The 16,173-nt window shown below is 53.2% G+C and overlaps 1 protein-coding gene across 1 annotated transcript in view; it reads right to left on the reverse strand.

The window, feature by feature from the left end:
- Nucleotides 1-16,173, reverse strand: part of RASA3 (RAS p21 protein activator 3) — a 106,043-nt gene that overhangs the window by 48,130 nt on the left and 41,740 nt on the right. The window contains exons 2-3 of the mRNA XM_055335819.1: nt 10,756-10,873; nt 715-818 (exon numbers count right to left, since the gene is read on the reverse strand). Coding sequence (XP_055191794.1) covers nt 715-818; nt 10,756-10,873 — 222 coding nt within the window. The remainder of the gene's footprint in view (nt 1-714; nt 819-10,755; nt 10,874-16,173) is intronic.

Here is a 16,173-nt window from a genome sequence, read left to right on the forward strand (position 1 = left end):
AACCCAACAAATACATGTGCACCCACAGTTAGCCTCTTAATTTCTAGTTTTGGTGCCACAGAGAATATGAATAGGGTCCTCCTGGGACAAGGACCCTTTTGACTCGAGGAGGCTGCGCTGTTCCACAGCTCTCTTCTTTCTCCAGGAGTGCTCTGCTGAAATGCCAGTGCCTGAGAGCACCCCAATTCCTCTGAGAACCCCAGGGACCAAGAGCACCCCAATACCTCAGAGAGCCCCAGGGCCCCTGAGAGCACCCCAATACCAGAGAGGGATGTCAAGAGTCAGGGACAAGTGTAGTCTGGGGATTTGCGGGGCATGTCCTCTGCACACTGTCCCTTCAGAGGGGCAGGGCCCTTGGAGGTCATCTGGGGACAGGCTCCGTGGTCACTGTATGCTCACTCTGAAGGACAGTCTGAAGCCCTTGCTCTGGTCTCTCCCATGTGAGCTCTCATTGTGGAGCTCCTCTATACCTGACGGGGCTGGAGGGAACCTAGGCAGCTTACCCCTGCCACAGGAAGCTCAGGAACCCACCCAGGGCAGGGGGGGACGCCACCACCAGGACAGCAGGTACCCACTGCCACCTGTGCTGCTCAGCACAGCCGGGAAAGCCAGGCCAGGAGTGTGACGGACGTTGCTGGCTCAGAGCAGAGAGCCCAGAATGAGGCCCCACCCAGAAGAGACGGAAAGGATGAGAACACCCGTGTCAGCACCTACCTATGATGGAGTCCCTCCGGAACACGTCTCTATCAAAAATGTAAAATGACAGGTGCCGAAAACTCCGAGGGATTTCGCAGTAGAAGTCTTCTCCATAGAAGGGGCTGAGAAAGAAGCAGAACAGGCTCTGTTAGGTTCTGGATGCAGTGGCCCGGCCACCCCCAGGGTCGGCCGTCTGCACACAGGCCACCAGCCTTGGGCACACACGTTAACGCGCTTTTACATGTATCATAAACACGCCACTTTGCGTTTCATCTGTGAGGTGGGAAATGGCGGTTTGTTCGCTGGGGTTGAATGTGTGGGGTCATAAGGCCGCTGCACCGAGTGGGCACTGGCGGTGCTGGCGGAGCTCTGCACAGTGAGGACAGTGTCTGCAGTGCCCCAGGACTGCTGGGACCCTGGGAAGGCGTGCTCAGTGTCCCAGCTCCAGGCCATGCTACTTGTTCCCTGGAAGTTGGGGTGATGTCTGCGCCTCTCACGGGAAGAGGACGGGCCCCCCAGGCTGACCCTCCATGGATTCACAGAGACCCAAAAAGAGCTGCAAATCCCGGCTAAGCGGCCAAAACCCAGGGCTCTGTCACTAAACAGACCCCCAGCTGCTCGTGGGGGGCCAGGCTGAGTCCGCGCACATGGTCTGCACACAGCAGACAGACACACACTGGAGACGCCCTGGCTGCTTCTGCGATGGTCGGATTACGGCACACCACCGCCTCGGACTCGGCCAGGATTCCACTTCCACGCATGTTTACAGCCAAGGTCCAGAGCAGCAAACGTGACCCATCAGGGAAGCTGGAATGATATGAGCTCCTGCTCAGGCTGGAATGAAGGTGGAGAAGGTGGCCAGTGTGGTGCCCCATGGCGGAAGTTCACAGTGAGGGACACACGTGTCCCCAGAACTGCCGGGACAGCATTTTAGAAAACATGGCGGCAAATCCCAGTCGAGGGGCAGGAAGCTGGAGGTTCCACGCCAGAGAACCCTCTCCAGGGTGAGAAACCTTTAATTCCATACCCATAGATGTCTAACACAAGCCGTGAGGTCATCATGGTCTCCAGAGCAATCACGTGTGACATGTGGGCAGCACATGGATTCTCCTCAGCGACACAGAACCCCACCCCATGCCCTCAGGCATGCCACTCGGGGCAAGGCTTCACCTCCGAGGGCACAGGAAAACCAGGGTAGTGTCTGCACCCAAGGAAAGCACTAGACTGCAGGGAGCCACACTCCACGTGACCTGCAGCAGCACGACACCCAGGTGTGGGTGGCAGGCACATGCTCGTGCAGGCTGGCGGGGTCCCAGACAGAGCACGGGCCTGACCTTGAGGGCTCCATCTGCAGGTACCAGCTCCCCGCTGACTCCCGCTCGTCCCACTGACTCCCGCTTGTCCCAAACTCAGCAAAACCACCCCAGCAAGACATAGCTTTCCGCCAAATGTGTACATTCTTAGAGCTTCCCTGTGCTTCCAAAGTCCCCTACAACTTCAGTTGTCTGCTTTAAAAAGAGGAACATTCGTGGATAAGAATGTTTCCTATAATTTTTAACTAGAAACACTAACAAGTGCAGTGAGAATGTGGAGAAGCCAGACAATGCAGGGATGTGCACTAGTTCGGCTGCTTTGGAGACAGTGGCAGTTCCTCAAAATGGTGAACAGAGTAACTGTGTGGCCCAGCAAGCCCAGAGCAGTGGGATCACACATCCACACAGGGGAGGATCATCATCCACCTCAGAGAGCAGGCATGCTCGGGGACCTGTGGCCCACGGGTGAACCCTGACGTCGTGACACTCAGTGAAAGAAGCCACAAAGGCCACACACTCATGTGATTCCATTTCCACGAAGTGCCCTAAACAGGCAAAGCTATGGCTGCCAGAGAGCAGTGTGCCAGTAAGAAACAGGAGTGAAGGGGATGAGTTTCTCTTCAGGGACACGAAAATGTGCCAAGTACACTGAAAACCACGGAATTAGACATCTTACATATGTTAATTACATGGTATGTGAATTGTATCTCAATAAAGTTATATTTTAAAAACCAAAATTTTAAAAATACATAAAGATGTCAGGAAGTGAAAACCAAGTTAACACCATAGGGAATATCCTCCTGGATTTTTTTCTCTGAAACCATATGACTATAGAACAGAAATAGATGTGGATGGAGACATATTTTTGAAATAAAAAGTAGGATTACATTATACATCCCAATCTTTTAATATCATGCCATGGACCACTTTCCAAATAAGTGCATAAATAAAATGTTTGTTGCCAAACAGCACCTGAGGTCTGAGTGGGCCTCCCTGGGGGTCAGAAGTTCCCAACCCCGATGGGCGCCAGTGCTGTCCAGATGCACCCCCGGCCATCCACCTGTCCCTGAGGGGCCCCCAGGGCACGCCTGCTCGGCAGAAGGAATCACACTGTGCGACTCTCCAGAAAGTGAGCGCACATACAGTCCACTCCCCTACCAACACCGTGTCTTACCAACATTTAGAGACTCGGCTAATGTGATGGCAAACAGGCCTCCTGCTTTCACTGGCAAAGTTGAAGTCATTGGTGCAGTTCTGAGTAGGGCACTTCAGTTGCAACGCCTGGGGCCCGTGTTCTATTACTGCCCACCTTCTCATGTCCACTGAGAACTTTCTACTGTGTGTCCCAGACTGGGAGATACATAACTGATACACAGCATGTAAGAAATATCTTTTTATCTGGAAACAGCACGATTTGTTAATAATATGTCATCAACCAGCAAGGACAGGTACGTGGTCCAGCAAAGTAGCAGAGTTCCTGCACTTGGGAGCAGACGCTGCCTGGGCAGCGGTGCCATCTTCAGGGCAGGAGGGTGGACATCACACGGACCCACAGTGGTGCCCCTCCCCTGTGTGTCCTCCACCCCAGATCATCCAGACAACCCCATCCCCTTCCTGGTCAACAGTTAAGTTCACACTGGTCTCTTCACAGGCAGCAGGCTTGGAAGCATGTTCCCAAAGACAAGGGAAGCTAAAGGGTTCTCTCATGCCCACCCTTCCCCATGTGCCCAGCAAGACAGTATCTTCTTTCTGGTGAACTCAGAGAGGCTCCAGCCCCCAACTTCCCCCTCCTGCACATGAGCAGCTTAACCTGGGGTATCTGTCTGCACAGACCCCACTTTTCTGTCTGCACAGACCCCGCTTTGTCCCCAGCCGAGGTCAGCAGCAGTCAGATGCATGACTCATGCCCCACATACTTGGCCCCACTTGCAGCCTGAGGGCTCCAGAACCCTCTTTCCAAATAAAGAAAAAAGCAGCCCAGAGGACTTGGCTCGCCTTAAATACTGCTATCTGACAGAAGGAAATTAACGTGTGCCGCAGCATCCACCCCCAAGGCTGGCCAGAGTGACGAGCTCTTTCCTTCTGTAATTACTGCGAGAAGCTCACATGGGGTTTCACCAAATCCAGGGAAGTCTCACAAGGAGAAAAGAAAACACCTCCCACCAAACACGGAGTTGATCTGTAAGCAACTCCAACAAGGGAAATGGCCTGCCTTCCTCCCACTCCCCCCAGAGCCCAGATGTGCAGCCTCGAGGGTCAGACGGGGCCTCCTCTGGGACCCGTGGAGAAACCGCAGCCTTCTCCATGAGTCACTTCCCAGCATTTGCGCGAGGCCGGCGGTGCACCGCCCACACCCAGGCTGCTAGCCCTGCGGCCATGGGGCTTGCTCACAAGAAAACAGCTGTGCGCCTGGTTTTCTCTGGTTTCATGCTGTGTCGCAAACGCCCAAGTGCATTTCCCAACATCTGGGTGGAGGGGCGGACAGGCAGGGGGGCGGATGGGCGCAGAGGGGGGCGGACGGGGAGAGGGGCAGGGGGGCAAGGGGGTGGAGGGGCAGGGGGGCAAGGGGGTGGACGGGGCGGAGGGGGGTGGACGGGCAGGCTGCCTGAGCTGCTCCAGATTGGGGGTAGCTGGAGAGGCTGCGTGCCCAAGAACAAGCAGCCCCACTAGGACTATTCCTGCCTCAAGGTGGAAGCTGTAGATGTGCCACAGAGAAGGCCAGGCTGAGGGTAGAGCCTCCAGAAGTCGTGGGGGCAGGCTCCCAGAGCGACTCAGGTCCAGCCCACAGCCCAACAGGACCTGGATGCCAGGCAGGCAGGATGGGTTTTCCAAAAAGGGCACCAGCCCATCTCCACACAGCTCAGAATTCAGCTAATAAAATGTGGCTAAATCACTAAATAAAAGCTGGATTAAAATTTCATTATACCAAATACTATTGAAACGTCCATAGGAGAAGAACAAGAAATACCAAGGAAGCTGTGTGTGGGCACGGCCCACAGGGACCACTGAGCCCGAAGCATCCGTGTGTCCATGTGCAGCAGGTGGGCTCAGAAAGGAGCCCCAGAGACACAGGCCTCTGTTGCCAGTTACCTCCACAGGCTCTCAGAGCATGAAGAAAACCTGGTTTCTCACTTCCCTCAAACCTTCTTTAAATCCCTGTGTGACCTGGCTCCCCAGCACCCGAGAGCCTTCACCACAGAGCCTTGCCCTTCCAATGAGATGTGGCACCTGCCTGGGAGGCAGGATACTCGGCCTCTGTGCTAAACGCCAACCCCAACTCATGTCACAACCCGACCTGCTCACAGCAGCCCCATGGAGGGGCTGCTCCCCGACAGAAAGCCACTCTGATCCCACGAAGGGCAGTATGAAGATATGCATCTTGCACTCTTGCAGCGGGGACAGGAGGGATGTAGCTAAGCCTCCGCCAGGAAGGGGAGAATCTGAGGTGGGATCCCAGAGTTTGTCCCCATGTTGGGCAGAAGTTCCTGCCTGGGCGCTTCCCACAAGTCACCTGGACCAGTCACTGCCTGCACTGGAGGGCGCAGGGCTGGGGTGCTGGCCATGAAGCACTGATGAGTCCACGATGGCCACTGCAGACCCCAAGGACAGTGAGGACATTTGAGAGGGTGGTCTGACAGGCAGGGCCAGAGGAGCCCCAGCTCAGCATCCGGCAGGCACAGCACTAGGCAGGAACACACTCAGAGCTGCCCACACTCTTCCCAAAGCACCAGGATTGGGATTCTTCCTAGAGCACTAGGGGACCATGGAGAGACAGATCCCCACCTGGAGCACCCCAGAGCGCTGGGGGGATGGGTCCCCGCTTGGAGCATCCTGGAATGCTGGGGGGACAGGTCCCTGCCTGGAGCACCCTAAGATTGTGAGGCATGGATTCACCTATTCCACCTGGCAAGGATTGTCTGGGCCTAAAGCCTACATTTATGTCCAAAAGACTTCTTTTAAATTTAACTGGAGAAATTAGAGATAAAAGTAAATGTTAGGAGAAACTGTTAGGTGTTCATAAATCAAACATAACAGCTTCATAAATCAGTGTTTGCTCATCAACAGCTTGGTTTTTATTAAAAACTTCCAAGAAACTGAAATCTGTCTTTCCAAACCACAGACTCCTTGCTGTCCCTTTCAGGGTCTAGGCCCAGATGGCTTCTCCCCTAGGACTATGGGGCCCCGAGGACGGGGGCATCCTTGTTGGGGCAGGTCCTGGCACGCTGTAGGGCTGGCTTCTGAGCAACCATCAGCTTCCAGGGTGAGCAGAAAGGCACTGTCACGTCACAGACCCACTCGCACCCTCAACTCCAGATTGGAAGTGCACACCCACCCTGCCTGGGAGCGACCTTTCCTCAGGGAACGTTTTCAGCAAGAACGACAGGATGTGGGCGCTATAATCATGCCCCTGTCCATAAATATGGTGATGAGCTAGCTCCTCCTCACTTTCCTGCAGAAAGTGGTTATTTTACTGTCTAACTTTTAATTTCATGTAAAAAAGCAAAACCAAAAACATACTAACAAAAGAACAAAAATACCCCCCATAATCCCACACCCCTCCCCCTGCCAAATAACCACACTGACATTTATGTCCACATATTCCAGGCCATTTTTGGAACAATCCCAATTTTTGAACCAAAGGAACCCTACTGTGAATGCAGTCTGTGACCTGCCGTTAACAGCAGAGTGAGCACCATTCCGTGTGGACCTGAGGAGGCACCAGAGCCCGGCCTCTGCGGGAAGATAAGAGGGGGCTGCAGGCCAGGTGGTCGGGCGATCCCCCCAGACAGCAACACACATGAACCCCGGTGAGAGGATGAAGGAGGCGGCTGCCCGTGGGGGGTCCCAGAGCAGCGTCCCCATCTGTCAGAGTGGCTGCCGGAGAAGCTGACGGTCAGATCAGGAAGCCTGGGGCAGCTCCTCTCCAGGACAGGAGCTCTTCTTACATTTTGTGGGGATTTTGTGGGAAAAGGTAGGCAATGCCCTCCTCACAATAAGCATATATGTTGACAGAAAAAAATGAAACCACTCTGAAATACTCTTGAGAATGAGTGGGCTAACCCAGCACTCAGGAGGTCTTGTTGTTAACTTCTTTTGTGCATGGCACGTGGGTAAGCCCCTTTTTCTGGACAGAATGGTGATTTCCTCCATGATGGAACCTTCCCCACCCCTGTTCCGGAAGCAGGAGGCAGATCCTCCTGGTGGGGTCCCAGAAGGCACTCAGCAGATGCGCATGCCATCCAGTATGGGCAGCTGCCCTGAGCCCCGACCTTGCCAGCCCAGTGTCCTAGAGCCTCGGGTTTAAACAGGAGACAACGAGCTGCCACTGAGGTGCTGACACGATCAAGCCATGAAAGGTACATGTGAACAAAGTTCACTCTCAACGTCAGGGAAGTATTCTTCCTAGTAAAACAAGCTTTGGGGATCCCTGGGTGGCGCAGCGGTTTGGCGCCTGCCTTTGGCCCGGGGCACGATCCTGGAGACTCGGGATCGAATCCCATGTCGGGCTCCTGGTGCATGGAGCCTGCTTCTCCCTCTGCCTCTCTCTGTGACTATCATAAATAAATAAAAATTAAAAAAAAAAAAAACAAGCTTTGCCCAAAACCACTTTTCTGGACCAGAGACAAGGCCAGGAGGAAAGAGCTTGCACTCCCAAGTGTCCCATCCAATGAGTCTTCCATCAGCAGCAGGCCCCCAGCCCCGCTCTCCATATAGAGAGGAAGAACAGAACAAACTAGGGCCTTTCCCTACAGCATCTGCCAAGTGATCCCTAGTGAGTGCCAGGGACACTCGTGCCACGTGGTCGCCACCCAGGGGCCCCAGGGACAACCCTCTGCTGGCAAGAAGTTGGGGAGAGCCGCGTCCCCTTCTCTGCCACGCATCCTGTTGGCACCTCCCGTCACGTCTGAGGATGGCTCCAGGATGCCACTGAGCTGGAGGGCCACTGAGCTGGAGGCTGACCCTGCCCAGGTGCCCGGCCAGGCCACCAAGCCCTCTAGCTCTGAGTTCAGAGACCAGCTGGAGGCTTTTTTCCACAGTGACTTCGCCAAATGGAGCATCCAGCCTGAGAGGAAATGTTGAGGCCAGTGGGAACATGTCAGGGGAGGCAACAACCACTGACCCACCCACACAGGTGGCCCTCAGCATCGCCAGCATGGCTCCCTCTGTGCCCACTGCCTTCGTGCTGGCAGTCATCCTCGGAGCCTGGCTTTCCTCCTCGGGCCTCTACACTGGCAGAGGCCTCCATGTGGGGCTTCTGCTCCTGGGCTCTGCCCTCCAACCAAGGCCACTCGAGCCGGAATCTCACAATACCGCCTTCTTCCAGCTACCCTCGCCCAGGCTCCCACCCTCTTCCCCTCACCTCAGGAGTCCTTGTGAGACATGTGTGAACACCATTCTGTTCTGACCCCAGACCTCTCATCCTTCCCATTTCCTTCTGTATCTTCTCCTCAGAGATCACAGAGCAAGGTTCTTCCAAGCCTGGACCGAAGGGCACATTTGTATTTGCTTCCACTGGCACTTCATCGCTCAGTGTACATTATCAACCACTAGTCTAGGACTGCCGCAACCCATGTTCACGGACGGAGATTTGTGGGCCACAGACGGGGATTCAGGCCTGCAAACCCACAAGACAGCTAGTTTTTGGTTTCAAATATTTGGCAGCAAGCAGTGGCAGCAATGTTCCTTGCTAACTTCTTTTACAGATGCGTTTATTTCCCTTTTTGCCTTCACACCATTGAGCAGAACGTTGGGGGTACCAGCCACACGATCCACCAGTGTGAACACGGCTTTTGTTTCAATATCAAATGGCCTAATGCACCCACTTTTTTAAGTTCCTGCAGTGATTCCTTTGGAGTCTTTCTTTCCCATCAGTTTTAACCTTCTTTTACAGCACCCTCCCCTTGTCTGTATGTTAATAAGCACTCAATCAACACTCATTGATGGCCACCTGGTGGCTCAGTTCATTGAGAGTCTGACTCTTGGTTTCAGCTCGGGTCATGACCTCAGGATCGTGGGATCGGACTAGGCTCCAGGCTTAGCAAGGGTCTGCTCCAGATTCTCTCTCTGCCCCCCCACCCCCACCCCCAACATATGTGCTCGTGCGTGCTCTCTAAAACAAATAAATCTTAAAATGATAAATATTCGCTGAAATAATAAATAAACAAAAATAGCCAAGTTAATTAAAACTGTAAGGAGAGCATGAACATTCGGCCAAGTCTGGACCACTACATCAGTTCACCTGATTCTGGCTATTTTTCAGATTTTCTGACAGGACAGTATTACCACATCATTATCTTCATTGGTCTCTGAGCCTCCGTTTCCTGCTCCAGAAGCGCATTTTCTAGGTCCGCCAAAGCCAGGAACCATGGTTTCTATTTCTAAACTTGTCTAAAATGTTTTGAAGACCATGACCCCCGTTCACAATCTTGCCTAGAATAGAGATTCCCAAACAGACTCTTCCCAGAGGTCTAGGCTCAGCAGATCTGAGGAGGGCCCGGCTTCCCTGAGGCCACAGTCACCTTCTGACCTTGTGACCTGTGGGCTCCAGCTTCAACTGTGTAAACACAAGAAGGGTTTATGTTCCATCAGGGTAACAAAAGTGACCCAGGAGGTCACAGGAGCATCATCATCCCTGGCACCACCTTCATCCTCAGCCACAAAGCCAGACTCCAGTCCTGAAATGTCTCAGGCTCCTCGTTTTCCTTCCACAGGCTGCTTCCGAGAATCTAGAGCACATGGAGCATGAAATACGACTGTGTGGCCTCAGGGGTAAGCCTCTGGGTGCTGGTGGCAACCATGCACATGGGGAATGACAGCAGTCCCCATGTTTCAGGGGCACAAGACCGCTAACAATTCTGTAAAGACTGACTTTGGTCAGTGGTCTGAATGTGCTGTGCTGTCTTAAAAGGAGTAATATGCAAGGATATAATTCATCTGCTAAAAATGTTCTCAAATCCAGAGCAGCTGTGTGCATAGACACACACAACCCACAATCCTAAACCTGAAGGTGGAGTCGGGGCTTTGTGGGGCCTTCCCCACTCTCTTAACTGCCCGGTGATACATGACTCACTCAGGACCCCACTAATAGCCTTGGCTGCTTCACCCGGCTGCAAACCATGGTCCCCTTGCCCTGCTAACCTCACATTTCTGGATCCATCCACTGTGTAAAGTACTCGACCTGCAGGGCGCCCTCCCATCCCTGGGGTGTGGCCTGGGGGCCTCACCCCAGGGAGCCTGGTAGCAATGCACATTATGGCCCACCCTCCACATCCTGGGCAGATGCCTGTGTCTCCACAAGCCCTTGGGTGACGAGTGTCCTTCATAGCTGATCCCACTGTCTGGCAAATTCCTCAATCTGAGGGCCCATTAGGTGCTGCTCCTTCTGCAGACCCCCTCTGGTCAGTGAACACAGTCCAGGCCTCTTTCCTCACTGAGTATTTACCTCCACGCCCATCTCAGATGTGTCCCTCCCAGAACATTTAAAGGAAGGTGTTAAACAAAACAAAACAAAAACCTTCCAAACATTCAGCTTCTCAAAGTGCTTGACTTGCACTGTGCATGGCACGGGCCTTGCCGCTCATGTGACTAGAAGGTGCCCACGTGTGCCCCAGGAGCAGGCACCTCGGAAAAGGGTCATTCCACTGCCAAGGTGGACACACACCCCATGGACGGTGGCAAACAGCACCCATGTTCACAGTGCTCTCCACATGAGGAAAACTTATCAAGAAAGCTACACAGATATTACCAGAGCGACTTCTCCACGATTTTGGTCCTGAAAACTTCCTCCCGGTCAAGGTTCACGGTGCAGTAACAATCTCGCATCTTGTTCGGCCCCGGATAAGTCGGAAGATTTTTGGCTTCACCTAAAAAGCAAATGTCAATACACCATCAAGTTAGCAGAACAGAATTATCTAGTTCCCTTGCTGATCACAGGCACATTTCCAAATAATGAACTTATTTCACAGCAATGCACCTGCTCTCCCTCTTGCACACTCCTAGCTCTTCATAATCCTGGTTCTCTGCCACCACAAGTTGAGATGCCACAGATGGTGCCACCCCTGGTATTGGAACACAAGCTAACATACAACCTCCAAAACCAACTGATAAAAGTAGGAATCCATCAGCCTACCAATTAGGATTATTTGTTTTGTTTTGTTCACACTAGCCCCCTTAATTTCTTTAATCTGCTAAATTAATTTCTTTAATGTTTAAATTATGGGATGATGCTTATACCCTAACATTTATCGTCTTAACCACCTTTAAGTGTAAAGTTTAGTAGCATTAAGCCTATTTACACTGCTGTGCGACCAGTCTCTGCAACTTTCTCATCCTGCAAAACTGAAGCTCCGCCTTCACGAGACATGTCGTCCCTGCCCCGCGCCGTGTGTCTGTGACCTGGCTCTTCTGGGTAACTCGGATGCGGGCTCATCAGTATTTGTCCTCCCAGGGATGCCCTCAAGGCCCACGGGTGTTGTAGCAGGTGTCAGGATCTTCCTCCCTGTCAAGACTGAGGATGGATCTGCTGCTTATCCATTCATTCCCTGGGTCGATTTTGATTCTGAATCTGATTTGACAGTTGGGGCAATAATTAGGGAGAAGGACTGTTTTTTATTGAGAAAACTATAAACTCCACCTGTTTGGGTTTTTTTCTAAGATTTTATTTATTTATTTGACGCATAGAGAGAGAGAGAGAGAGCACAAGAAGCAGGGGGAGGGGGAGACTCTCCTCTGAGCAGGGAGCCCAATGCAGGACTCAATCCCCGGCCCGGGATCATGACCTGAGCCCCAGGCGCTCCTCCTGGTGTCTAAACTATGGAAGAGGGATCCCTGGGTGGCGCAGCGGTTTGGCGCCTGCCTTTGGCCCAGGGCGCGATCCTGGAGACCCGGGATCGAATCCCACGTCGGGCTCCCGGTGCATGGAGCCTGCTTCTCCCTCTGCCTGTGTCTCTGCCTCTCTCTCTCTCATTCTATGTGACTATCATAAATAAATAAAAATTAAAAAAATTTAAAAAAAAAATAAATAAACTATGGAAGATTAGCCAGCCAGAAGTAAGTCCCAAGGGGACCCTGCTGCAGGTCAAAGGGCTCCCTCCCGCGGCCCCTCCCCACATGGAAGAACCTCAGGCAGCGGCATGCCCACGGCCCTGCAGACAACACAACTCCGCGTGTGACCCTGGGTCTGTCTAGAGAGCATTATCAAAGCCGGGATCGAGCGTCGCCTACTGTGAGCTCACAACAAGCCGGAACAGCAGGCCCCACAGCCCCGTTCAGGCAGCTACCCTCGCGGACGCTTGGGGGACATGTCCTCTGAGGAAGGAGAGCCTCGGACACCCTCCTGCCTGTCAGAGGCCTCTGGTCCCTGCGTCTGGTGGGGACCCCCGCGGGCAGCCCAGGGCTCAGGAGATGGGGCAGTTCCCAGGGCCCAGTCCCATGCCAACAACAGCCTGGGCACAGCCGGTAACACCTGGAGCAGCACGAAGGACCAAACTGCCTCAGTCTTGTCAAAACGGAAGAAGCAACAGAAACCAACCCCGAACCAGAGCACGAGTTCCTCGGAGCTCAGCACCAGAACACCCGGCACACACACCCTCTTCTGCGGAACTCCCATGGAAACAGACATTACAACGCACTTGGGGAAAGCCAGCTCATTTAAAAGGTGCCAGTCTGCGAGTGGGCACGCCAGGGCCTCCAGGAGGCAGGGTTAGCTCCGTGTCTCTGAAGCTTTCTGGACTTGCATGTAATGTCAGCTACACACCCCAGGGCAGTGCATGGGGTCCCTCCTGCCTGCAGCTGGGAAGAGAGCCAACTGTCCAGGATGGCAAGGGCAGGAGGACACACTAGCTCTCCAAGGCTCCTCCAGCTCCAAGAAACTTTTAATTAATCTATTTCTTTAAAGATTTTTATTTATTTATTCATGAGAGACACAGAGAGAGAGAGAGAGAGGCAGAGACACAGGCAGAGGGAGAAGCAGGCTCCATGCAAGAGCCCGATGTGGGACTCGATCCCAGGACTCCAGGATCAGGCCCTAGGCCCAAGGCAGGCACTAAACCGCTGAGCCACCCAGGGATCCCCCAAGAAGCTTTTAATTTAAAAGCATCCAGAGTTTTTTTCCTTTGGGGAATCATCAAGGGCTCTTAGTGGTGAAGAGAGAGAAATAACGATGAATGTTTTCTTGTAGAGCCACCTCAACATTACAGTGTTCCAGACACACTATGTCCACGCGTGGAGCACGTGAAAACACGGCCAACCTGCTAAGATGCATGTGAATCTGAGTCAGCCTCAAGTCAGGTGTTAAATGTCAAAAATGAGACTTTCAGAAGGCTCCTGGCAGATAGGAAAGGTCACGTGCACGTGCAGGCTGGGTGACCGTTCCACAGGCACCAGAGGGGATGGCAAGGTTCGCCAACACATGCAGAGAGGCAGCAGGCGGTGAGGGCAAGAGGGCAGACACAGGGCTCCATCTGCCAAGCTGACCCAACAAGGCCATCACTGCACACCTGGCAGGCTCCAAACAAGCGCTTTCTGTCTTCCTTCCCGGTTCTCCTTTGGGAACTGACCACTTGTGCAGCATTCACAAATGTTTAACCTTAAAACCAGCCCGACGTTGTGTACTTTCAGCTGACATCTTTATGATGGGAATCAGGGCTGACCATGCTGCCCTTCAGAATTTTTTTTGCAGTAAAAATGAGATATTTAGCTGCAAGTTCCTGTGTTTCTTAAAAGGAGAAAAGAAACTTGTTTGAAAGTCTCATAGGAGATGATCACTGGTGGAAAATAGAGAACTAGGGTTTTGTTCCTGTTTAGTCTCCAAAGAACCTCAGAACATGAGCAATAGTAGCTGACATTCCTCAAAGAGAGAAGGAAAAGATGAGACACCTGACACCGTGGACATGCAGTGGGAACACGGACTGGGCCGCATCCGCCCCACCCTGCTGGCCCCAGACACAAGCCCACTGGCGAGACGGCAGGGCCGCAGCGAGCTAGCACTGACAAGCCACGAGGACCAGGAGGGGGGCCCAGCAGGTGGCACCCCCAGCCACGTCCTCTGCCCCCTACAGTTGGGGGCCTCTCTGGACCAAAAAGGCTGAGAACGAGGGGTCATCCTGAGCCCCTGCCTGGGGCCCCACCCCAGGACAGGGATGACATCCCAGCTCTCAGCTGTCCCACCCCAACCATCTTCCTCCATGCTGACTACTTACCCCAAAGGCCAGAGGTCATTTCCCTGCCTGGCTACATATTACGATGCCTTTCTGTCCCTGAGGAAAAGCATGTCCTTTCTCAGCACATGGAGACATTGACATAGGAGAGTAAAGCTGTTTCAGTATACAGTAGGTGCTGAATTGTTGAGTGAATGGATGAATGAATAAATGACCACCAGGTAAAAGAAGGGTAAACATTGGTTTCATTTTAAGAACTAAATTAGGATCATTTTCATGAGTCTTTTTCCGACCAACTGTGTCTGGGGCATACACTCTGCACCCGCAACTGTGACAAGGGCAGAAGGTCAGGACCCGGACTCCATCCCCAAGCACCTCATTTACCAACAGAAGTAAAGGCAGCCCTTAAAACATGTGGAGCAAAAGACCTGGAAAGAGCAAACTCGGTTCCCACCTCAGGAACCAGGCACAGGGCCGGAAGCCCGAGGCTAGTCCTGAGGCCACAGTCCTGAGCCTCCACAGGCAGCACTTCCCGGGCCACAAACCCCCAGAGAGGGAGCCCCCACGTGTGGATGCCCACACTTCACTGCCACCAGGGGGTGTTCAGCCTCCTGAGGCGGCCCCTGCCCCGTCAGGACACTCTGGGGTGCCCAGGAACGGGGCTGTGTGTGCCCTGAGAGACACTACAGGAGGTGCAGACCCCAACACCACAAACTCTGCGGTGGCTCTCAGCCACCTCCCCTCTGAGAGCCGGATCTTGTTTGCTTCCCTCCAGTACCCCAGCACAGAGGCTGCCAACCTCGCACAAGCACCCAACACACAGCACCCAGCATGGAGGCTGCCGACCTCATACAAGCACCCAGCACACAGCACAGAGGCTGCTGACCTCGCACAACCACCCAGCACACAGCACCCAGCATGGAGGCTGCCGACCTCACACAAGCACCCTGCACACAGCACCCAGCATGGAGGCCGCCAACCTCGCACAAGCACTCAGCACACAGCACACAGCGTGGAGGCCACCGACCTCATAAGCACCTAGCATACAGCATGGAGGCCACTGACCTCTCACAAGCACCGAGCACACAGCACCCAGTACAGAGGCCGCTGACCTCACACATAGCACCCAGCACCCAGCTCAGAGGTCACTGACCCTGCACACAGTACCCAGCACAGAGGCCACTAACCTTGCACACAGCACCCAGCATGGAGGCCGCTGACCCCATGCATAGCACCCAGTACAACCTCAGGAAGAGGGGCGTGGAGGAGAGAGGAGAGGAGCCTGTGGATGAGAGCCCTACTGACAGTTCGCCCGTGAGCCTTGGGTGTTCTCTCTGGACATGCTCAGATGTACCAAGTCCACACAGCGCTAGTGGGTCCGCCCCAGCTCGGGAGCTCCACTTGTGGAAGGCAACATCGTGGGAGAATTTACACAGTCACTCTGGCTCAGCACACTTACATGGGTCCAGATCCTGGTAGCCAGCACAGCTTATCATAGCAACATAAGAGTCTATTTCCCCAAAAACATCACTTTCATGACTAAAATATTCTATTATCCTGAACATAGGTTTTTGAATATATTTTTTAATATGTTGCTATTTTATCACTTGATATTAAATAGAAAACTCCATAAAAACAGACAAAACTCGATTTCTAAATCAAGTTATAAGCAGCTTCTCTTAGTGCAGACAAGAGTCAGCCTGAAAACTCCATGCTGAGTTGCCTGGATGCCTGCCTTCTCTGCATCCAGGGCAACCATGGCCAGGAAGAACTACTTAATACACATTTCAGATTTCTTCCAAGAGGTAATAGGGGTAGGTAAAACACAAGAATAAAATCAAGCTGTTCATGGGGTGCCTGGGTGGCACAGTCAGTGAAGTGTCCAATTCTTGGTTTCGGGTCAGGTCATGATCTCAGGGTCATGGGATCAAGTCCCATGTTGGGCTCCGTGCTCAGCAAGGGGTCTGCTTGGGATTCTCTTTCCTTCTGCTGCTTGTGACACATGC

The sequence above is a fragment of the Nyctereutes procyonoides genome, unplaced genomic scaffold (genome assembly GCF_905146905.1).
Source record: "Nyctereutes procyonoides isolate TBG_1078 unplaced genomic scaffold, NYPRO_anot_genome, whole genome shotgun sequence".
NCBI classification, from domain to species: domain Eukaryota; kingdom Metazoa; phylum Chordata; class Mammalia; order Carnivora; family Canidae; genus Nyctereutes; species Nyctereutes procyonoides.